At 41.2% G+C, this 24,759-nt stretch overlaps 2 protein-coding genes across 5 annotated transcripts in view; one reads left to right on the top strand and one right to left on the bottom strand.

Moving 5' to 3' along the window:
* Positions 1-11,583, top strand: part of ZWILCH (zwilch kinetochore protein) — a 42,722-nt gene extending 31,139 nt beyond the window's left edge. For 3 of the 4 annotated variants that reach the window (XM_040225805.1, XM_040225804.1, XM_040225809.1), the window contains exons 15-19: positions 130-266; positions 1,162-1,257; positions 5,233-5,345; positions 8,948-9,062; positions 10,285-10,832. In XM_040225805.1, the coding sequence (XP_040081739.1) occupies positions 130-266; positions 1,162-1,257; positions 5,233-5,345; positions 8,948-9,036 (435 nt within the window). In that variant the 3' untranslated portion in view covers positions 9,037-9,062; positions 10,285-10,832. Of the gene's footprint in view, positions 1-129; positions 267-1,161; positions 1,258-5,232; positions 5,346-8,947; positions 9,063-10,284 lie in introns of all 4 variants that reach the window. The other variant, XM_040225806.1, reaches the window with a different exon arrangement.
* On the bottom strand, positions 10,424-22,279 carry LCTL (lactase like). The gene is made up of 9 exons (XM_040225811.1): positions 22,160-22,279; positions 21,962-22,057; positions 20,561-20,615; positions 20,312-20,473; positions 14,472-14,746; positions 13,553-13,679; positions 13,182-13,381; positions 12,388-12,451; positions 10,424-10,573 (listed from the first exon to the last, which is right to left on the bottom strand). Exons 1-9 carry the CDS (start codon positions 22,247-22,249, stop codon positions 10,458-10,460), a joined length of 1,185 nt encoding a protein of 394 aa, XP_040081745.1. The 5' UTR covers positions 22,250-22,279; the 3' UTR covers positions 10,424-10,457.
* Positions 22,280-24,759: the final 2,480 nt, after the last annotated feature.

Raw genomic sequence — 24,759 nt, 5'->3', positions numbered from 1 at the left:
TCTAACCCCAAGCCCCCACCTGTTAATCAAACATCCCCACTCAGGTGTAGTAGGCATAGTTAATTCTTTCCAGAGATGCTGCTTGTTCTTTAACTCCTTATTTCCCATGTCCATTTTCTTTTATTCCAGGAATATTTCATTTCTCCATCAGTAGATACACAGGAGCAGGTTCATCGTGTTCAAAAACTCCACCATATTCTTGAAATAGTAGTCAGTTGCATGCTTTTCATTAAACCTCAACATGAACTCCTCTTTTCTCTAACACAGTAAGTATTTCTGTTGTTTACTTCATAAAAATATACTCTCTTCTGAAATAGTTGCAGCCAAAATAAGTGCCCTTTTTATTATCAGTTAGGATAGAATCTGTGCACCTTGTCTTCATAGTAACAGAAAGGTTCTAAGTCACTGCCATAAGGGAAGACTTTGGATTCAGGAGGAATCGAGCTGGACACTTGGATCTGGCTCTTCTCTCTAAGGAAGTTTCCTTTCACTGCATCTTGTTTTTCATCTATAAAAACAGTGTAATATATATAAAGTACTTGACACTCAGGTGCTTAATAAATACTAGTTCCTTCTATTTTCTTCATATCTCTATAAATTTGAGTCAAGCTAATCCTAGCCAGCCATCTATATGATGACCGAATGGAATCAGATTTTATCAGACCTATGTCAATAGTGTTGCTGAAATTTTAGAGGGTCTGTCAGTTTGGCTAAAAATAGTTTGGAATAATCTTCACACATGGATCTTGTATGTCTTATTTGTATTTTTTGAGGCTTCAAACCAGAAATAAGTATACCATTGAGCGGAAGAACTGGGATTCTTTTTCCCTGTGAAAGAAAATGTACCATTGCCTTTTCCAGAATTAGAATTCGCTTTAGTTGTAAAGGGAAAAGTTTGAAATTGTTACTAGGTTTTTTTGTTTGTTTGGGGGGTGTTTCTTCCCATTAAAGATCAGTAGTATGGGTGAGTTAACTCTTTAATTCCCCATACTTGGAAAACAGTGGAGGCTGTATCTTTGTCTCTCTTTTGCCTGACTTTATCTTTCTGATACCTTTCTCCCCACTTACACCTTTACTTGGGCTCAACTAAAATGTATTTCATATTTATGAGCAGTATGTCCACTATTCATTTTTTTAAAGTGAATTTTTTTTTCTCTTTAGATCCTGCATAAAATATTATGAACAAAATCCTCTTGATGAGCAGCACATTTTTCAGCTGCCAGTCAGACCAACTGCTGTTAAAGACTTATATCAAAAGTAAGCAATTTAACCATTAAATCATACCTCACCAGCCATGATTCCAATTTCCTTGTCTGTTCCATGGCACCTCATGACCCAGGCCTGCTTCTTCTCTGAAACCAGAATCATCTGATTCCCATTCTCTGAACATAGTCTGATAGAGTCCTTCCTACCTCTCCCTTCTCCCAGGCCTTTGATCCGCTCTCTGTAGACTTTTGGTCTGCTATGTTCATTTTTCTCTGAATTTGTAATTTCTTCACAGAACAGGGCAGAAACTTTAGCCAGAAGGGAAGTGACAGATTGGGAAAAAAGGGATCAGGTGACGACAAGTTTTAGAAAAGGCAGAGGAACCAGAGGTCAAATTGCCAACATCCATTGGATCATCAAAAAAGCAAGAGAGTTCCAGAAAAACATCTACATCTGCTTTATTGACTACATCAAAGCCTTTGTGTGGATCACAACAAACTGGAAAATTCTGAAAAGAGATGAGAATACCAGACCAGCTGACTTGCCTCCTGAGAAATCTGTATGCAGGTCAAGAAGCATTAGTTAGAAGTGGACATGGAACAACAGACTGGTTCCAAATAGGAAAAGGAAGACGTCAAGGCTGTATATTGTCACCCTGCTTATTTAACATATGCAGAGTACATCATGAGAAATGCCGGGGTGAGATTGCCAGGAGAAATATCAGTAACCTCAGATATGCAGATGACACCACCCTTATGGCAGGAAGTGAAGAACTAGAGAGCCTCTTGATTAAAGTGAAAGAGAATGAAAAAGTTGGCTTAAAACTCAACATTCAAAAAACTAAGATCATGGCATCTGCTCCCATCATCACTTCATGGCAAATAGATGAGGAAACAATGGAAATAGAGACTTTGGCGGGGGGGGCTCCAAAATCACTGAAGATGGTGACTACAGCCATGAATTTAAAAGACACTTGCTCCTTGGAAGAAAAGCTATGACCAACCTAGACAGCATATTAAATAGCAGAGACTACTTTGCCGACAAAGGTCCATCTAGTCAAAGCTATTGTTTTTCCAGTAGTCATATGGATGTGAGAGTTGGACCGTAAAGAAAGCTGAGCACCGAAGAACTGATGCTTTTGAACTGTGGTATTGGCGAAGATTCTTGAGAGTCCCTTGGACTGCAAGGAGAGCCAACCAGTCCATCCTAAAAGAAATCAGTCCTGAATATTCATTGGAAGGACTGATGCTGAAGCTGAAACTCTAATACTTTGGCCACTTGATGTGAAGAACTGATTCATTGGAAAAGACCCTGATGCTGAGAAAGATTGAAGGTGGGGGAAGGGGATGACAGAGGATGAGATGGTTGGATGGCATCTCTGACTTGATGGACATGAGTTTGAGTAAACTCCAAGAGTTGGTGATGGACAGGGAAGCCCGGCATGCTGCAGTCCATGGGGTCTCAAAGAGTTGGACACGACTGAGCGACTGAACTGAACTGACGACAAGTCAAAGACGTGGCTGTGGGAGTGAGGGAAGGATTTGGTATTTGGGATTTCAGAGGGATGGAACTGAGGCTAAGACTGGCCATCCATGCAGACACTGAGGTTGCCTCAAATCGTGGTCTTCCTGACTCTTCTCTCAGCACACAGTAGACTTGAAATTTCTTTCATACTAAAACTGCTCTCTTTATACCCTTCCTCTGTATAGTTCCCTCTTAGCCAAACCTCATCCCTTGCCTGAAATCGTTAATCAGAAGTTGCCAGTGGCCTTCTAATTGGCAAATCCAGACAATGCTTTCCAGGAGAAGAGTGTTTTTGTCCCCTTAGGTAACTAGCTAGCCCACCAGTTCTTTCTCCTGTAAGCGTTTGTAGTGCTCCGTGGCATTTGACACTACTGCTTTCTTGAACCCATCCCCTTCCTTTGTTTTCTTGACATCACATTCTGTCTTAATTTTTAAAATTTCTTTATTTTTGGTTGCCCTGGGTCCTTGTCACTGTGCTCGGGCTTTCTCTTGTTGCAGTGAGCAGGGGGCCACTCTTTGCTGTGATATCCAGGCTTCTCATTGCTGTGGCTACCCTTGTTGCGGAACACAGGCTCTAGGTCGCTCAGGCTTCGGTAGCTGTGGTGCATGGGCTTAGCTGCTCTGCAGCACCTGTCTTAATTTTAACTGTACCTCTCTGGCCCACCCCCAAGGCTGAGAGTGGTTCTCTTTTCAAATTCTCCGTCCTTTGCTTTATTCATATGTGAGTGTCCACCAGAACTCCACCATCTGCCCTCTTTTCTTACTTTCTGTCTTCACTAGGTGATGGTGTTTACATCCCAATCTTCAGTTCCTCTGGGCTAATGGTAATTCATAACCTTTGTCTCCAGCTTCAATGTCCTGTAGGTGGTTCAGACTCTAAATCCCACCTGTTCACTCCCCTTCCCAACACTTTTCCTCCTCCTGTGTTTCCTCTCAAGTAGCCATCATTAGTCTTCATCCAATGCCCAAAGCATAAACCTTGGCCGTATCTTCCACTCATTGCTGTCACTTTCTCCCTCCTTGAAATGATTCCCAAGTCCTGACCTCCTTGGAAGCTCTTAAATCTGTTCCTTTCTCTGCACCTTTGCATGTGTTGAATATTTCACATCTGCTCATTTCATCCCTGGACTAAGTACAGTACAATTCTTTTTCCTAGCTGCTGTGTTTGCCTCCATTAACTTCCTTCTCTGTGTCACCACCAAAGTGATCTTCCTGAAATTCAGATCCCACCATGACTTCCTTCTGTTTAAATGGCTCCCTTACCTTCAGGATAGAGTTTCATCTCTCAGTGTGGACTGTGCCTGTCCTCGGCCTTTCCGGCCCATGTGCCACCACACCTTCCATGTGCCATGTCTCTTCGAGTCAGAGGCCCTGTGTTCTTGCATTTCCTCAGGCACCACATGTGCTTACCTGAGAGTGTTTTGTGCCTCCACCCATGTCTGTTCTTCATCCTGGATCTTTTCTGTCTAACTAACTGCTCCTAATTTCATTACAGGCTCAGCTCAAAGGCCACCATCTCTGAGGATTCTTTTTCAACTCTGCAGTCCCAATCTAAGTCAAATTACCTCTCGTTCATGGCCCCCTCTTGTATCTGATATTTCTCTATTACAACATTTTTCAGAATTATTATTATTTATTTTTATTGAATATAGTTGATAAAAACTGTATTGTATTAGTTGCAGGTATATTAGCAGAGTAATTCAGTTATACATACGTATTTTTTTCAGATTCTTTTTCATTATAGGTTATTATATGATATTGAATATAGTTCCCTGTGCTATATAGTAGATCCTTGCTATTTATTTCTTTTAGATATAGTGGCCTATATTTCTTTTATATATAGTATCTGTTAATTCTGTACTCCCAATTTATCCCTCCCACACGCCTTTCTCCTTTGGTAACCAAGTTTGTTTCTATGTCTGTGTGTTTATTTCTGTTTGGTAAATAAGTTCATTTGTGTTGTTATTTAGATTCCACAAGTAAGTGATATCATACCTTTGTCTTTGTCTGACTTACCCCACTCAGTGTGATGATCTCGAGGTCCGTCCATAATGCTGCGATGGTGTTCCATTCTTTTCTGTGGCTGAGTAGCAGCCCGTGTGTGTGCGCGTGTGCACCACATCTTCTTTATCCGTTATCTGCTGAGGGACACTTAGGTTGCTTGCTATTGTAAATAGTGCTGCCCTGCACATTGGGGTGCACGTATCCTTTCAAATTAGAGGTTTTGTCTTTTCTGGGTATATGCCCAGGAGTGGGATTGCTGGGTCATCTAGTAACTATTTTTAGTATTTTTTAAGGAATCGCCATACTGTTTTCAGTAATGGCTGCACCAAATTGTTATTGTTTATATTCTTGTTTCTCTACCTCTTTTGACTGTGCTTCTTAAGGGTGGAAATTGTGACCTCTCCACCTCTTCTTCCTCAGTGTTTATTGCAAAAGGACTTCAACTATACCAAGAAGGAATTGGATTGTTTTTTCTTTGATATTTTTTTCTTTCCTTAGTGAGAAGCCACAGAAATGGAGAGTCGAAATAAATAGTGGTCAAAAGACGGTGAAAACAGTTTGGCAACTGAGTGATAGCCCACCTGTAGACCATCTGAATTTTCATAGACCTGGTAAAGTGGTTTGTAGTCTATTCATGTAAATTATTCGAGTAGAAAATAAACTAAATTTTACTAATAGAGATTATTATTAGAGCCCTTGTGCCTAGTTTTAAATAATTTTCTTGAACTCTAGATATAAACCTCTTTATTTGGAAAAAAAAAAAAATCATGAAAGAGTGCTTTTTCTCATTTTCCTGCCTAGAGGAAATTTTATTAAAAGAGGCCAAGCAATAGGGACATAGGTGTGAAAATAGGTTATGAAATGGAAATACCTTGAGGAAAAAAAAATGAAATGCTAGCTCATACTTCACCCTTGTGTGTACTGTTTAAAACAGTGGTGACATTTCTGCCCTAATACCGTCTCTGTATCTTAAATAAGGGTTGAGATTTCTAGTATTGTATATCCAAGGTGGTGTGTGTCCATGAAAGGATGTCTCTTTGTGCCTAGTATAATTAGCTACCCCACTGAGTCTTCCTCCTTCAATAAGCACCTGTAAAAACTATTGTCTCTGTGCACATGGATTGTGTGAGGCTGTCATGTCTTATTTGTATGTCTTAAATGGCTGATTGAAATATTACAGAGATATCCAAAATAAAATCTGATAGTTTTACGGTAGAATTCAAGAAGAATTTGAAAGGCTGGGAACACAAATAGTTGTATTACAGTGATTGATAAGTTGCAAAATTATTTCCAGAAATTGTTTACTCTCCCCTCCTACACACCCAATATGTTTTGATTCAGATGTAATGGAAACTTCTCTAAAGTAGAATAGAAACATTTTGATTCACATGGCTGAACTGTAAAAGTCCTAAAGAAACTGAAATTTCCTAAGAACCATCAGTTAAAATTGTGCTATCTTTTCTTTTCTAAGTGTGATATAAAAGCTGGAGCCTATAAAAGATTAAAAATGAACTATATAAAAGTAAATTTCTGCCTGGCAAAAAATGCCAGAGGTTAAACAACAGACAGATGATAAACTAGGAAAACAAATTTGTAGCTCATTTTCAGAAAAGGGGTGACATTTCCCAGTATATAAAGAACTTTCAAATCAGGAAGAAGAAAAATGAGCAAGTAATATGTACTGTGGCAACCCACTCCAGTGTTCTTGCTTGGAAAATCCTGTGGAAGGAGGAGCCTGGCAGGCTAACAAGGGTCTCAAGGCTAACAGGCTATGGGGTCTCAAGAGTCAGACTTGACTTAGTGACTAAAACCACCACCACTACCAAAAAGGAAATTCAAGTGTAATCTTAAGAATAAAAGATGCTCAACCTCACATATAATAAGAGAAATGCAAATTTATATTATGTAGATACTCTCACCTGTCAGATTAGCAAAGATCAGCAGGTTTGGTGTCACCATGCTGGCCAGGATTTGGGGAGATCTTACACACTGCTGGCTGGAATGTCGAGTTGTATGGCTTCTGTGGAGGGTGGTATCCACCAAAATAAAATTTTGACCAGATTACTAATTGTGGTATTGTTTACAGTAGCAAAATATAAACCCGGAGCATAGAAGAACCTCTGAAAAGACGATTAAACTTGACCCTGAGGTGTGGAATGATGAGGTCAGGGGTGGGTCTCAGCTTTGATCATTAGAATCATCTGCTGCTGCTGCTGCTGAAGTCGCTTCAGTCATGTCCGACTCTGTGTGACCCCATAGATACGGCAGCCCACCAGGCTCCCCCATCCCTGGGATTCTCTAGGCAAGAACACTGGAGGGGGAGCCTTTAAAGCCCTAATAACCAAGTGAATCAATCGTTGGACATCAGATTTTTTAAAGTTCTCCAGGTGATTTCATTGTGCCAACAAAGGTTAAAGATCATCAGTTTAAACATTTTATCTACATTTGTTTCAGTTTTGTTTTTTTTTTACTTAAAGGTGATTTATTATTTTATTTATAATTTTATTTATGATTTTAAAAGTTTAAAATACTTGAATAAATGTGATATATTTTTCAAAAATGCCATTTTAAAATTTATTACCTGAAGATTAAACCTCTGTTAGGAGATTAATATAAGATTAAACACCTTTTAAACAAGATTAAACACCTTTTCCAATGATGCTGAGTAAGTGAAGTATACAGAACCTATCTTCTAGAGTCTTTGATACTTCAAAAAAGAATGCAAGATATTTTGAACGGGAGAGTTAAATCTATTTGCTAATGTATTGGTCCAGTGACTTCTTTTATGAAAATACGGAATTTTTATGAAATCATATATTTGTGTGATTGGAAACACACTCAAACTCCATTTGACTTGAACCTTATTACTTCTTCTACCCATCATGTGTTATTGATGTGTTTGTCTAGAAATTATTCAGTGACCTTTGGCGCAAAGGAAGACCCACTGTTGAAGGAGGACCTCATTTGTAAAAGTCATAGATTATTCACACAAAGCTTCAGCTGTAAATATTAAAGCCCAGTAAATCATTTATTTTTGGCCAAAGATTATAGGCATTTACAAAATTAGACTTTCTGTTTCACTGGACTGAGCACTTAGGTCAAATACTAGCTTTTCAAGATACCTAATGGTATGGTGCTCTTGAATAAGACAATTTACATCAAAAGCAGAAAGACTGAAGAGAGAGAAGTATACTTTTAGCTGCCCTGGGAAGAGAGAATAATGACTTGGAGTTAATGGGGGAGAAAAAGTGTCCAGTAGAGTGCTACCCACCTGGTGGGTGCTCGGCAGATGGTTGCTGGTAATGGTGGGAATCTAAAAACCAAAATGTTGACCCACAAGGAAGTGGACATGGTCTTGTCTAAATGTTAATTGTATCATTTATTTTTGAAATACAACAGTCTTCAGGAGAAAAAAAAATGGATGTGTTTCTAGCTCTAAGACTATAAATCCTAAGTAGAAAATGTTTTCTGAAATATATATTATGATTAGAAAAAGAAAATTGTTTAACTGTAGCAAAAGAGGCACAAAAACTAAAGCAGTAGGTTGTCATATTTAAAACACATCTTTTTTTTTTTTATACTACCCCACACATTTTGTGGGATTTTAGTCCCTTTCCAAGGATCATACCTGGGCAGCCTGCAGTGGAAGCACGGAGTCATAACCACTGGACTGCCAGGAAAGTCCCCAAAATATATAATTAAAAATCTCTTAGGTTTTTTTTATTAGTGTTTAGTTTTTATTTTTGGCTATACTGGGTCTTCATTGCCTCTCAGGCTTTTTTCCTCTAAATGCAGTGAGAGGGGGCCTTCCTCTGGTTGTGGTGGGTGGGTTTCTCATTGTCATGGCTTCTCTTGTGGCTCCCGGGCTCTAGAACACAGGCTCAGTACTTGTGTCGCAGAGACTTAGTTACTCCACAGCACGTGACATCTTCCTGGACCAGGGATTGAACCCATGTCTCCTGCATTGGCAGGTGGATTCTTTACCACTAAGCCACCAGGGAAGCCCTCTTAGTTTGTTTAGTCATTGTTTTCAGTGCATCAAGAAGGTTAACCATTTAAAGAAATTGTCTTTGCTGATTTTTGTCTAGCAGGTTCTGTTCAGGTAGAAGACACATCATTCAGACCACCTCTTGATTATTGTAAAATTCAGCAGTAACTTAGTAGAAAAGCTGGCTGGTAATTGATTTTGATCTCTCTCTCTCTCTGGTTATAGACTTTTCTGAATTAACATTAAACGGTAGCTTGGAAGAAAGGCTATCCTTTACTAGCATGGTTACCTGCAGCCAGGTGCATTTCAAGTGAGGTGTGCTGCTGGGGCCCTCTGTAAGGTAGTATGTTCATTCTTTATTCTCTGAAAATACTTGATAATGTCCTAAGTACCTTATGCTTTTTCTTTTTTCCTTTCTATGACATAAATGCTGACTTAATACATTTGAAATATGAATTATTAGTAATCACATAAAAGGCTTACCAGGTGTTAGCTGTGCAAGTCTAATTTCCTTTCTACCTTCTGTAGTTGAAAGAAGCTGTCATAGTCAACTGACAGTTTAATCCTAAAACCAGAGAAATGAAAAAAAACAATTTTTTGAGTGATAATGTCTTTGCATCTGAAATCTGTATATATAGTAGAGAGTTTGGTTTCAAAACCGTTGATGGAACAGAAAAACCTTGAACAGGCATGTTGACTTGACATTGAAAGCAAAGTTTTGTGAAACTTTGGGATGAGTTGTAACTCATCCCAAATGTAGGACTAACCCCCAGATGTAAGTTCCTTTTTAAAAGGTTTAACTTGAGATAGTATTAACCAAAAGAATGAATGGAATAACCCTTTCTATGATCTAACTGTTTTTGTGTTTCACCAGTGCTAAATAGAATCAGATAGTGAATGAGTTTTCCTTAAGCTGTGTTTTATACCCAATAAATGGATATTAATTTTAGCATTTTAGCATAGTTAAGAATAAAATGGACTTTTAAAAAACTATCCAGTTACAGAGAAGATACACGAATTAAGTATATAGCATTTCTTTGAGGTATTTCAGTGAGTAAAGGATGCTCATTTAGCATAAGAAAGTTTCTCTAGAGAAGCCCACATCCTCATTTACTGAGTCCACGTCTAGTGCTTTCGCATGATGGCCTGAAAGCGTTGTTATCTAAAGGACTGACTTTGTCATATGTAGCACAGTCCTAATGTGGTAATCATTTCTACATTAAAATAATATTTCCAGACAGATTTTATTTTTCATTTTTATTTTTTATGTTTTTGAGTTTTTTTGGCCACAAGGCATGTGGGATAGCTTCCCCCCAGAGATCAAACTTGCACCCCCTGCAGTGGAAAGTGGAAGTGTTAACCACTGGACCACCAGGGAAGTCCCCAGGACAGATTTTAAAATGAGATAAATCATAAAACCATTTGTGCAGTATGATCCCTTTCTGCAAAATAAAAATCAGTGCATGATATACAGCAAAATACTAACATTGACTTTGAGAAGGGTGAGATTACAGGTGATTTTTATTTCATTTACACTTAATTTTCTAATTCTTAAATCCTAGCTCTAACTCCCCCCTCCCCCCAAAAAATGGACAGAGGTAATGGAAGGTAATTATCACAAAACCTGAAAACAGAGATGTGCCTGAGCCTTTAAAGGAGAAAAAGGGGAAAGAAGCTGAGGAAGATCCTGATGGTTCTCTCTGAAAGACGTGGCTGCAAAACAGGTGACCGCGTCTCAGCTCAGACTCCGCAGGAGAAGCATCAGGAGAACTGCAGCGATTAGTATACAGAGGGTGCAGACTGTCGGTACCACGATCTCCGTCACAATCTGCATGTAACTTAGCAAAGGCTCTGCAGTGGAGGGGAGAGACCAACACGGCAGATTAGAAGGCGAATGCAGCTTCATCCTGAAAAGCTTCAGCTGTCCGGAAAAACTTGGAACATGGCATCATCACACTTGCTAATTCTCATTTGCTATAAAAAAGAGAACCTGGTATATTAAATGTATAAAAAATTGTGTAAGGGCTTCGTGAGATACTTTAGAAAATATGGGTAAAGAATGCTGACTTTTGGTTCTTCAGTACTATAATAAAGTCTATATGTATGTTAATGCTTGTGCTTACTCAGAATATTAGCAGCCATATTCCTCAGCTTCTATAATTCTCACTGGGGTGATTTAGATGATATTGGGTACGTTCAGGGTGGTATGGCCGTGGACTCATTGGAGGGATTTAGGAGAAAAAAAAATTTCTTGAGAAATATTTGCAGCCTTTCAAAGGTGTGATGTGAGTTTGAGTGAACTCCAGGAGTTGGTGATGGACAGGGAGGCCTGGCATGCTGTAATTCATGGGGTCGCAAAGAGTGGGACACGACTGAGCAACTGACCTGAACTGAAAGGTGTGATTGTATATCTTAATAGGTATCAGTTCAGAGGTATAGGAATTTCTATATTGAAAATGCTTATGGTAATTCTTACCATAGCTAAATAATTTTAAGAGTTAAATGATAAACATTATTTCATGTGCACTAATATTGTAGTAGACATTTACGAAATGCCTGCTTTTAGGTTTTGTGCCAGGTACCCTTGGTTGCTGAGATAAGTAAGGCCCAGACCCTATTCTCATGGAGCTCATGGGCTCAGTAGTAAATTCTACATCATGTTTCTTTATTATTTTAATTTAATAAAATATACATCTTTATTGTTGCTTGATTATTTAGATGAGAGGGGGAAGGGACAGTGGTATATTGGCCTGTAAAAATAGCTGAGTTGGTAGGATTTGAGCTAGCATTTTCCACCTCTGATACCACATTAAAGATGAATTTTTTAAATGTGCATAGCAGTAAAAAAAAATTTGTTAAAACAGGAAGTGTATTTCTCTCGTTGCCCTTATATTTGGTGGTTTAGTTGCTAAGTCATCTCTGACTCTTGTGACCCCATGGATTGTAGCCTGCCAGGCTCCTCTGTCCATGGGATTCGCAGGCCATAGTACTGGAGTGGGGTGCCATTTCCTTCTCCAGGGGATCTTCCCGATCCAGGAATCAAACCCGGGTCTCCTTGATTGCAGGCAGGCAGACTGAGCTACAAAGGAAGCCCCTGATACGTAAAGACAGACTACAGAGAAACATGATATGCTTGGCATTTCTTGATGCTTGTTTACTATCCTGCTTATGCAACATCTCTGACCCTTTTAGATCCTATTGCATTAGAAATGCCTTCTGTGAGAGCAAGGACCTTGTTTTGTTTATTGCTATGTCCCTGGGGTTAAAACACCCTTGAGCCAATAGTGACTTTAATAATGACTTGCTGAGTGAGTGAATATAATGTCTAGAGTATTTGTGGATTTTTCTTCATTCCATTTGGTAGAATGGTTGAATTTCTGCCTCCTTCCAACAGCCCACTATAACAATAGTAGATTTATAAATTTACACTATCATTCAGAATCAAACTAGAGTAGATAAAATATTTCTTTTTCATGAAAAGAACATTTTAGAAAATATTTTAAATGCTGATAGAAATTTGACATTGCTACAAAGTAAAGGAAAAAAGTCCATTTCTAATCATGTGGTTTTGGAAGATTGACTTAAGGTGTGTCCACATTTTGAGTTTTGGTAATACCACTACATATGTTAATTACATGGTTTAATTATCAAAGAATTAAACTCACCTGCAGCAAGCATCTGGTTGTTGATAGAGCAAATTTCCAAGGCTTTGAAGTACCAACTTTCCACCTAATAAAAACCCACTTGGTAAGTAAAGTTGTCTTAGACTATGTTTGCACTGTTTGAAATCATTTTTGGAATACTGTGGGGTAAAAATTTTTCCAAGAATCTGCTTATAGTTTAAATCAGTTAATATTTATTGAACGCCTATGCATCATTGTGAGGGAGCTAAAGAGCAGTTTTTATTATAATCTAGCTATCTTTTTCTAATAATGCATTACTATCTTTTCTACTAATGCAAAAATAGTGAATACCTGATAACCATCAGTCACTGCTTCTATTTATAGTCCAACTAGGCTCAGCCTAAAAGAATGTTGATGAACAAGTGAGATTTTTTTCAAAAGAATTAAGACACTCTAAATTACAACTTACATTCCCTGCCATTGGGTGCAACAGCATAGAGAATAGAGAGCTGATAGCAAAATGTGTAGGTTTTAGAAAATGGGAGGTTTTACAGAATATTTTTTACTATTTTAATCTCATTTTGGAAACAGTGCACTTGTATTGCTGTGCCATTTGGTGGGAAGAGAAAGGAAAAAATTTAATAACCCTAGTCTGCTCTTAATGCTCTGTGTGCTAGGATTGCATTGTCCTTACCCCCATTCCAAGCAAATAAGCAAGGAGGGGGAAAAACACCGGGCCCTGTTCCCAGATACCCCTGTGAGGTGCTTGCTAAACTCTGTACTCCAGTTACCTAGTTCTAAAATCCAGAAAGAATAACATCGAGAATTATTCCTACCTCTCTCGTATTGGGAAACCCATTGGCAGTGATAATCCTCTTGTAATATTCAACTGAAGCCTTTGGATAGCGCGGCCTATTTTTCTTGTTGAAATCAATATAGTAGAATCCATATCTATCTGAGTATCCTCTCTCCCATTCAAACTTATCCAACAGAGACCAGGAAGTATACCCTTTTACATTAGCACCATCTTTGATAGCTGCAAAGACATTTTATTCCATTTTGAATATGTTTTATTTTCTTTGAAAAATAGTATTGTGAAGATAACCTTAAATATTTTCATTTATGCGATTTAGAAAGTTTTAATCAATTGTTATCAAATTTTGCCCAAATTGAATAAAAAGAGATGTGAAGACAGTTTGTATCTTACCTTTTAGCATTTCATTTGTGTATCCTTTAAGATATCGAATTCTCCACTCATCACACAATTGGGTACAGTGTAATTTTTGAGACGCTCCATTTTCTGTCACATATATGAGTGGATTGCCGTACTGAGTCTGAAAGGAATCATGGCAACACATATTGAAGCCTGCCATATTCTAATTGGTGTTTAGCAGCTGCCAGTTAGCATGTTTATTTAGAGATGAATGTAGGCAGAAGGCAAGCTCATATAGGAAAAAATTATATATATATATATATGCATGTATATTTATTTTTGGCCGCACCATGAAGCAAATGGGATCTTAGTTCCCTGACCAGGAATTGAACCTGTGCCCCCTGCATCCCTGGACTGGAAGCATGGAGCCTTAGCCACTGAACCACCAGGGAAGTCTCAGAAGAATTCATTTCTTGACAAGCCATCATTTTGGAGAAAATATACTTCAGGTCTTGTTTTTGTCCATATATTCCATTATAGGTGAGAAGAGCAGAAAAATAAGTATTTTTGAAATTTATTTATAAATGTATATAATATCTGTATCACATATCATATATTGTTATATATGATATATATGCATATTACATGAATTTATATAAGATATAACAACCATGTATATGATCTCTATATATGATTATTAGTAAACATTCATCTTTTTTTGGTCATGCTGTGTACCATGTGGGATCTTAGTTCTCTGACCAAGGATTGAACCTGTGCCCTCTGCAATGGAAGTTGAGAATCTTAACCATTGGATCACCAAGAAAGTCCACATTAGTCTTTCTTTAAAGTCTGTATCTAGTAGCTTCTGAAGTGTAACTGGGTTTTTTAATTAACTTTAAAATGTAGGCACCTGAGCTTATGCTGTAAAAACATGAATTCAGGTAAAAAATGTCCTTCAGCTTAATGTAGTCACCTGAGCAAAGTTGAGAAGCCTCCGAAATCCCCATGGCACAGAATATAGCCATTTAGATCCCAGATCAGGCCAGTTTGGGTCAACCAGTTCTACTAAGTCACGATCATTCTGGTAGCTGGGCCCCTGGCCAGAAGGATAGTTCCTTTCCGTGATGTACCGAGTCGTAAAATGGCCTAAGCCCAAGAAATCAGATGTGCCTTTAATGTAGCTCTTCTCCTGGAGTGAGAACACTGGCAACCTCGACATTTCCAGGCCTTGCTCTGCACTCTTTCTTCCTAATGAGAGAAAAAAGTAGAACTTAACCAAGTTTTATTTTCTCACAGTCATTCTGTTGTCAGGTACCACGATGATACTGGTGTGTTGACATGAAAGCCAATATCCAGATCCTGGGCTTTGGAATGCATCAGCATGGAAATTACCATCTTAGCCTTTCAAACTGGAATTTCTTCATTGGAATGCTAGCCAAAAATTTTTCAGTTCATATTGCTTAAAAGTTATATTTTCACAGATTACTCAGTAAGTGGTGTATGGGAAATTGTGCAGCTATCTGGAAAAAAAGTAGAACTAGGTTATTCCTTACATCAAAAATTGGTAATTTTGTCTGCCTCTTGGAAGGGAACTGGAGGCCAGTGGTACTCTGGCAAGTGGGGGAGAGACAGTCATGTTCAGGCCTGTGGTGGTGGTAGCTGGTACCACCTCTGTGTTGGGCAGTGTCCTCACTTTCAAAATTGTAAAAGTGTATGTCCTTTCACTGACCGATTCAAATCTACTTATCCTACACTACTCATGTAAAAGGATGTATGTACAAGGATCTTCATTAGCAAAAGATTGGAAGCAACCTGAAGGTCTGTCAGGAGAGACTGATTAGTAAGTGATGGGATGTGTTACATCAGTGCCACACTCTGCAGCCATTGGAATGAATGAGGCGGTGTTTCATATACCAGCATAGATGAGTGCCAAGATGGACGCTCGAGTGAAACAAAGATGCAGAGCGTTATGAGTATATACGTAAGTACACATACCAAGCAGCAGTGTTTTTTGCTTATCAGCACAATCCATCTCTGAAAGTACTTCCTTCTGGGGAGGATAGGAACAGTGAGGTAGGGGAGGGAAGGAAGCTTAACCCAAAATTTTCTAGTTTTCTACACTAACATTGATGTTTGTACCATCGTAAGGGTAGGTTCACCATTATGTTCAAAAAATGTTTTAGAGACAAGTTCCATAGTTTGAGGCTTAAAGGAAAGACATAAATTAAGGTCAGAAATTTGCTGCCTCCAAAACATATAAATTGAGTGCTCAGGTTAAGACTTTATTCATAGGAAGCTTAGTAAATGGCCGTCATCCTCCCTGTTATGACCCTCACCATCATCTATGTTTTTACATCATTCTGTTTCGTTCTGTTTTTTGGGAACTACAACTAGATGTTTAAAAGATATACTTTGAAACATGTCCTTGTATAAACTACTCAAAAAAAGTTTAAGTCAATGTATAAAGGAAAGTAACATTTTTATATGAGTTGATAACTAAAAATGCAGTCATAAAAATGTTTCCAAAGAGGTTACTGGCTTAGATTAAATGAATGAAAAGATTGTATTATTAAATGCATTCAAATATTAAAATTATTTTCAGTTATATTTAAGAACTTGAGAAAAACTAGGAATTGCCACCCCTATTGTAGTGTCTACTACAATAACCACTCACCATATGTGGCTATTGGAATACGGCTAATGTTGACTGCATCTTCAACTCAGTCACTGAAGGATGGAACTTTTAATTTTGTTTGATTGGAATTTAAATAGACACAACTGGCTACAGGCTCTCATATTGAACAGCACAGGTATAGGACATGTAGAACATTCCCATGATCACCAAAGGTTCTGTTGCACAATACTGGTCTAGAATTACCTTTCTTTATGTATTTATTGTGAATGAATGCTTCAGAGATGCCTGGAAGTAATTTGCGAATGAGATTTCAGGCAGAGTGCTTTCACTACTAAAGAAAATATTAACTGTTTTGTCAACTATAGTCAATAATGCTGGAGGAAGAAAAAGAAAAAACTACTTAGAAGATCCTTCTTTCCACATTGTATAAAGGAAAAATTGAGCCCTGTTCTTACTTGAATTATCAGAGTTGGAGTTGGTGGGGTCTAGGTTTATTGACCTTAAGCCCAAGAACTTCTCTAGGATAAATAATCAGTTTGGTTCTTTAGTACAGTCCTGTGGCACCTGCAGTGGCTTCTGAAGGTCCTGAGAGAGCAAACACAGCATGTGAATGATGGGGTGTAGGAATGTTCCACGTGGGCACTGTCCCATATGAGGGCTTTTTTCTTACACATCTTCAGGAGTGATTTTCTCAAGATTTTGAGTGTATATGCACAGATGTGTCACAGAACTGGTTGTTGTCAAAAGATTTTTAGAGATTATTTTCTCTAATCCCTTCACTTTTTTTAACTGTAAAGTTTTTTTTTTTTTAATGTGTAACATAGGCACAATTATTTTAAGTCAATACATTTTAAAGGAATTCCACATGTTCTGGTTCTTTCCACTGGCAATCACCTTAGTTCCTCCAGTCATAATTTCCAAGATAATACAGCCCTTTCAGAAAGATTTGCTCAATCCACAGCTGTCTTGTCAGTCAGCCCACAGTTCTTTTAGTTGGGCCTCTTTGATCTCCATTGGAATAGATACACACTTCAAAATTCCCCACCTGTAATCTTTGAGATCCAGTTTCCTCAAACAATTTATTTTAGGACCCTTGAAGTTAAAGATAGCAAGTACATTGCTATATATTCCTTAATCTTTTCTAATATTGAAAAGTCTTGTTCTATCCAATTTTTACTCATTAGCCTAGCGGAATGTTACCAGTCTCACTCACCACTTCAACAGAATAACAACAGTGGAAGCAAAACTTGCATTCTCAATGTGGCCACAGTAACAATTTATAGACACTAATCCCTTCATTTTTAGATGAGAGACTGAGACAGGAAAAGGTGAAGCACCTTGCCCAGAATCACTCACTGGTTAGTGACCAAGTTGGAATTAGAACTTGCTGCCAACTCTTCTAGAGAAGTCTGATAAATGGTCTGATACATTTCCCCTTTAGAAGGGGAAATTTTTGACACATTGATGCAAACATTCTTAGTCAAACATTAAAACAATGTTGATGCATGAGATTTTAATCTATTTCACTGTCCTCGTTGCCTTTTTCTAGGGAGGCGAAACCAAATCACAGTTACATGTTTTAGATTGGCTGGACGCTGCTGGTTGCCTACCCAGTAGTCCCATGCTGGTCTGCTTCTGTGTTCTCACCCTCTTTCTGAGGGCTACATCCTTTCTGTAAGTCTTAGTCCCCCATCCCCCCACCCACAGCTTCTGAGGCTCTAGTCCTGGTGGTAGAGGGTACCTTGGGGCTAATGACAATTCTGTCCCCTGAGGCACAAAGGGGACAAAGAACTGTACAAAACAGATCTTCACGACCCAGATAATCACAGTGGTGTGATCACTCACCTAGACCCAGACATCCTGGAATGTGAAGTCAAGTGGGCCTTAGGAAGCATCACTACGAACAAAGCTAGTGGAGGTGGTGGAATTCCAGTTGAGCTATTTCAAATCCCAAAAGATGATGCTGTGAAAGTGCTGCACTCAATATGCCAGCACATTTGGAAGACTCAGCAGTGGCCACAGGACTGGAAAAGGTCAGTTTTCATTCCAATCCCAAAGAAAGTCAATGCCAAAGAATGCTCAAACTACCGCACAATTGCACTCATTTCACACGCTAGTAGAGTATTGCTCAAAATTCTCCAAGCCAGGCTTCAGCAATACATGAACCGTAAACTTCCAGATGTTCAAGCTGGTTTTAGAAAAGGCAGAGGAAGCAGAGATCAAATTGCCAACATTGGCTGGGTCATCAAAAAAGCAAGAGAGTTGCAGAAAAAAACATCTATTTCTGCTTTATTGACTATGCCAAAGCCTTTGACTGTGTGGATCACAACAAACTGTGGAAAATTCTGAAAGAGATGGGAATACCGGACCACCTGACTTGCCACTTGAGAAACCTTTATGCAGTCAGGAAGCAGCAGTTAGAACTGGACAGACTGTTTCCAAATTGGGAAAGGAGTACGTCAAGGCTGTATATTGTCATCCTGCTTATTTAACTTATATGCAGAGTACATCATGAGAAAAGCTGGGCTGGATGAGGCACAAGCTGGAATCAAGATTGCTGGGAGAAATATCAATAACCTCAAATATGCAGATGACACCACCCTTATGGCAGAAAGTGAAGAGGAACTAAAGAGCCTCTTGATGAAAATGAAAGAGGAGAGTGAAAAAGTTGGCTTAAAGCTCAACATTCAGAAAACGAAGATCATGGCATCTGGTCTCATCACTTCATGGGAAATAGATGGGGAAACAGTAGAAACAGTGTCAGACTTTATTTTTGGGGGGCTCCAAAATCACTGCAGATGGTGACTGCAGCCATGAAATTAAAAGACGCTTACTCCTTGGAAGAAAAGTTATGACCAACCTAGATAGCATATTAAAAAGTAGAGACATTACTTTGCCAACAAAGGTCCATCTAGTCAAGGCTACGGTTTTTCCAATAGTCATGTATGTATATGAGAGTTGAACTATTAAGAAAGCTGAGTACCGAAGAATTGATGCTTTTGAACTGTGGTCTTGGAGAAGACTCTTGAGAGTCCCTTGGATTGCAAGGAGATCCAACCAGTCCATCCTAAAGGAAATCAGTCCTGAATATTCATTGGAAGGACTAATGCTGAAGCTGAAACTCCAATACTTTGGCATCAGTTCTGATGCAAAGAACTGACTCATTTGAAAAGACCCTGATGCTGGGAAAGATTGAAAGCAGGAGGAGAAAGAGACGACAGAGGATGAGATGGTTGGATGGCATCACCAACTCGACGGACATGAGTCTGAATGGACTCCAGGAGTGGTGATGGACAGGGAGGCTTGGCGTGCTGCAGTCAATGGGGTTGCAAAGAGTCAGACACGATTGAGTGACTGAGCTGAACTGAACTGAGGCTCAAAGGGAAGTCAGCTGGAAGTAGAAGCTGTTTCTTAGGAAGATTTTCCTTGTTCTTAAAAACAGATGATAGTGCTATTCCCTTTCTTTCTGCTTCAGAGTGTTGATATTCAAAGATGTGATGCCTGGAGCTCCTGTAGCCATCTTGTGGCCTTGGAAAGTAGATAATGAGTTAGCTAAAAGTACCAGAGCGGAAAGATGAATCTGGGTTCCCAAAGACATCCCTGAGGGCTGAGTTAACTACTTGTGGATCACCCTTTTCTGGATTTCAGGTAAGATGATAAATCCTCTACTTTTCAATCCATTTTATTTGCAGTTTTCTATGAAGTGGCAATTAAAAACATTGGAATTATAGCATTGTCTTTATTCTCTTCTCTGACGCTGTGGACACCAGAACTTGGAAAGTACTCCTCAAGGGACAAAAAGAACCAGCAATAGGACTGAGCCCACCCAAGGCCGTGCCTTTGACTGCTCACCCCTACTTCGCTGCATCTGGGTGGAGTGGAGTGGAGAGGAGGAGACAGGACAATGGAGCACAGAAGAGAGCTGCTTCGAGAATTGCTGGCTGCTTTTCCCCTGGATTCTGATATTCTCATTTTCCAGGTCGGAAACTTGTTTGGATGTCCCTCACCCTTCCAGTTCAAATAACCAGTTCTCAATCCTCTGGGGGCTGGGTTATCCCTTGAGTGCTTCACCCAAACCAGCCCCGTGTGTTCTTCTCTCCCCCTGACTTTCCGTCCCTTCACTCAAGCTCCATACTCTTGCTGTGCTATTTGGAGTCTGAAAAGGTGACATGGCTCACCGATATGGTCCTTCATGACTTGGGGGTAGTCTCCGGTGTAAATGGGGTTGGCAAACCAGCCCAGGCAGAACTGTAGGTATCTCTCGGCAGCCTCTATGTCCTTGGGGTTACTGAGGTCCACAGGTTCCCCCCAGTCGCAGTTTAATGAAATCCCCACCAGACCTTAAAAGAAAGAGAAGGGGGTGGCAGGCAGAATGACACTGCTCCCCGGGTCACTCTGTTCTCGGTGCTCTTGGTGGCAGGACTCACCTTGCTGCTGGCTGCGCCACGTGTCGTTGTAGGCGTGCCAGACCTGGGCGTGGGCCTGAAAGAGAAAGGAGTCCATCAGAGGTGCCCACCTTATCCATTTCTCTCCTCCCTTTCAACCCAAGGTGGGCCTTCTCTCCTTTCTAACTCGAGATCATTTTAAGTTTTATCCTTTTCATGAGTCCAGCAGTGATTAGCCCAATCCATAGTCTCGCTTCCTCTGCCTTCCATTTTCTTTGTACTACGGAAGAAACTTGGTCTAAATCTGGCATGAACTCATAAGCCACCACTTTGTGTTATTCATTGTTTCTAAGATTTTTGCTAACGTGTCTGTTTTGTTCTTGGTTGTCCTGTGCTGTCACTAGGCATTGCTTTCAGCATACGTACTCAGGAAATTAGGAAAACACCAAGCATCTGAAACAGTCTTGAGAAATAGAATGCAAAATGTGCCAAGCTGCCTTCTCTCCACATTCTCCCCCAGGGACCCGCTGATGTCTTCAGAGCTCTGCCCTTTAAATATTCACAGTTAAAGAAATCCTAAGCTAAATAGGGAAAGAATGAGAAAGTTCTCTTGCTGATATGAATTTGAGGGTCTGGTATGTCTCCAGTGGTCCCTTGCCTGCCCGCTTGATCAGAGTGTCCACCTTCTGTTGAGAGACCATCGGGGGCCACCCCCTCATGCCTTGCATCCGTCACCTGGACCCTCATATATGTCCTGGAATGGGGCCCATTCCCTTCCCCACTTCTCAGGCCTTTCTGGTGGTTTCACCATCAGCATCTCCCCCGTGTCCTGCTCAGCTTCCGCCCTAACTGAGCCTGGCTGCCCCTGCAGACCCCTGCAGCCCCTGCAACTCTTGCCAGCAGATGCCACTGTTCTTCCCTCACACCCCACATACCTTAGGAGAGTGTCTGCCTTGCTCTTTGTTGTTGCTTCCAAATGATTTCTCCTTCCTCCTCCAAAAACTCCAGATCCTTTGAAGTCCGCGCTATCAGACAAGCATTCCTAACGCCTTCCTACTGCTGTCCTTCACCAACCTCCTCTTACTTCTGGTCCTGCACAGATTTTCTCCCCTAGCTCACTGTCATCCCCCTTTCCTCCTGTCACCATGCCCCACAAGGCAGTTTAGACCTGTAGGTGACAAGTTTTCACACTCATGTGCTCCAGACTGCTAGCTCTAGGGAGCCGTCCTGGCATCTGAGCCACAGTGTCCAGCAGAGCACTGGATGGGACCCTCCCTCGTGGACGCTCATAGATGGAAGGGAAGGGAATGGTGCACAGGTGTGAAGGCGCGAGGTGGCAGAGGACTGGGCTCAGACTCGGGCCCCTGGGGCAGGCTTAGCTGTCACTGGCGCTCACCGCTCCACTTTGACCCTGGCCTTCACTCCCAGAAGGACCCACCTCACCTTAATGACATGATGTGCCGCCTTGTACAGGCCCGTGCCCTGGAGCTTCAGGCCAGGTGCGTGGTGGCCCGTCTCGTAGCCCTCTTCTGCCATTGTCTGCAGGGATGGCAAGTGAGAACCACAGGACGTGTTAGAAGTGACAGGGTGCACTCTTGGCTGGAAAGTGGGTTTTCCCACCTGGAGCAGGGGTCTGCTTACCCGAGGATCACTGAAAGTAACCCAGTGTTTCACACGGTCCCCAAAAGCCTCAAAGCACAGGTTGGCATAATCACTGAAGTAGTTGGCCATGCTCACGTTCTGCCACCCGCCGTACTTGGCCTGGAGCAGCTGCAAACAGAGGGATGGAGAGAGAAGCAGGTGCCCCAGGGGTCCGTCTCCAGAAAAGACTTTTGGGGTCAATGGGCCAAGTTTGTGGAAGAAACTTGGCTGATTGGAGCTACAGAGGATGTTTAGAGGAAAGGGGAGCAAAGATGCAGGGTCTCAGGCATTAAAACTTGAGGATTTAGTGGGGTGGAATGGGTCAGGCGGGAGGGATGTCCAAGAGGGAGGGAACATATGTGTATATATATAGCTGATCCACTTCATTTATAGCAGAAACATACACAATATCACAACTTTGTAAAGCGCCTACACCCCAGTAAAGAGAGAGAGAAAAGATGGGAAGATAGTTGGAGTGTTTAACTGTAGAGAAATATGGAGACATATTATACCTTATACAAACAAGAGGAAGGAAGCAGAGAAAGTTTGAGATTCTCATGCTTAAAAAGAACTGTATGGAATGAGTATTTAAGAAAAACTGCCAGAGGAAAGAGATCTGATCATGAGAAAAGAATCTTGATTATAAGAAGAAATAAGACACAATGCTGGGAGTGAGAACTCTGGTTAGAATTTTGAGGGCCATGCAGGTCTCAGAAACCTCCCAGAAGCCTGTCATGAGAGCAGTGCTGCTTCCTTCAAGGGAGGGCTCTCTCCCACCCAAGGGCATCAGCTCATCATGCGAGATTTCCCCAAGATTCATCGCTCCGTCAAGATTGCCTACTGAACTCGTCTTGGAGGGTCTGAGGGAATGCTAAAGGGGCAGTGACAGTGATTAACCAGGGAAGAAGTTGGAAGATGGTTTCCAGTTCACCTCCCCAAAGCCTGCCCTACAATCCCAGCCCCAGCTCAGAGGCCTTCCTCCCACCTCACGCCCAACCCTCCAAAGCGTCGATGGAACTCCATCTTCTCCCTCACACCTCCCTGAAGCCAATGTCTTGCCCTCTGACCTCCCACCACCGTGTGTCACAGGGAGGTACAGAGACGACTCCTCTGCCAGCTGGGCTCTGAGGAGCCTTGTTGAACAAACGAGAAAACTTCTTGAATAGTGATGTCTAACAGTGAGGTTCTTACAGAGATCACTTGGGAAGGTGGGGGTGCTCATCTTTTGTAAAATTTTTTATTAATTTATATATATATTTTTGGCATGTGAGATCTTAATTCCCTGACCAGGGATCATACCTGTGCCTCCAGCATTGGGAGCACCGAGTCTTAACCACTGGACCTCCAGTAAAGTCCCAAGGGTGCTTATGTACAAGCACAAACAGTGCTAATTCTAACAAACTAGGGAAAGAAAGGCTAAACAAACGTGTAAATTCCATGAACTCTTACTCAAAAGAGACTTCTTTCTTTGTGAGTTTGAGTTGTTGCTTCTCGGTTAAATGTTTTGGGAAACATCAGAATCTGCCCTTACCACTTATTACAAACATCAGTTAAATCAGTGTGACTTCCCTGCCATGGATAAGTTGAGATTTCTTCTTCACTTCCTGCCATCTTCCTATCCTGAGCCAGAGCCCAGACTCCAGGATTTGCCCCGACCTTGGCCAACCCAAGTGCCCAGAGCAGGCTCCCTCCTGCTGAGCTGAGCTTCCCCTTGGGCCTCTGAACCTGCACAGCCTCACCTGTGGGAGATCCCAGTGGTGCAAGGTCACGATGGGGGTTATGTTGCTCTTCAGAAGGGCATCGATGAAGTCACTGTAGAATTGGATTCCCTTTCTGTTCACCCCGTCAGCTGAGGGGGAAATAAAAAGGGATGTGATGAGAAAGGATGCTGGCTTTCTGCAGTGCACTATGCCGGGACCCTGGAGCTTTCTGCAGGCCTGAAGGCACACTCAGTCCACCAGCACTTGGGTCTCAGATGGTTGAAGAGCTACTCCTGGGAGTCAAGCCAGGGGTCCCCAACCTTGAGGATCTAATGCCTAATGATCTGAGATGGAGCTGATGTAATAAAAATAGAAAGCACACAGTAAATGTAATGTGCTTGCATCATCTCAAAACCATCCCCCAAAACCATCTGTGGAAAATTTTTCTTCCACAAAACCAGTCCCTGGTGACAAAAAGGTTGGGGACTTCTGAGCCCAGCTACCTTCGGAATCCGTGATGCTGCTGGGGAAACTGTGCTTGTGAGCTGTTCTCCCCACCCAGGATGTGTGGTGTCCCCACCAAGCCAACATGACCAAAAGAGGCCGCTCTGGGGCAGGGAGAGGGTGGCCTTAGCTCACCTCGGACGCCCGTGGGCAGGAGCCGGGGCCAGGAGAGGGAGAAGCGGTAGTGGCTGACATGCAGCTCCCTCAGCAGAGCGACGTCCTCCTGTGCAGACGGGGGTGGGTGCGGGCTGGGTCAGCTGGGCCCTGCCAGGGCGCCTCCTGGCCACGCTCCACATCTACACAGCGGGGGTGAGGCCACCTCCCCCTGCCTCCTCCCGGGGCTATGCCAGGAGTAGAGTAAAAGGCAGGATATGGGGGTGCTCTGAGAAATCCACA

Source organism: Oryx dammah, unplaced genomic scaffold, assembly GCF_014754425.2.
Source record: "Oryx dammah isolate SB20612 unplaced genomic scaffold, SCBI_Odam_1.1 HiC_scaffold_26, whole genome shotgun sequence".
In the NCBI taxonomy this organism is placed as follows: domain Eukaryota; kingdom Metazoa; phylum Chordata; class Mammalia; order Artiodactyla; family Bovidae; genus Oryx; species Oryx dammah.
Note: the sequence above shows the minus strand (reverse complement) of the source record. Positions and strands in the feature narration are given on the sequence as shown.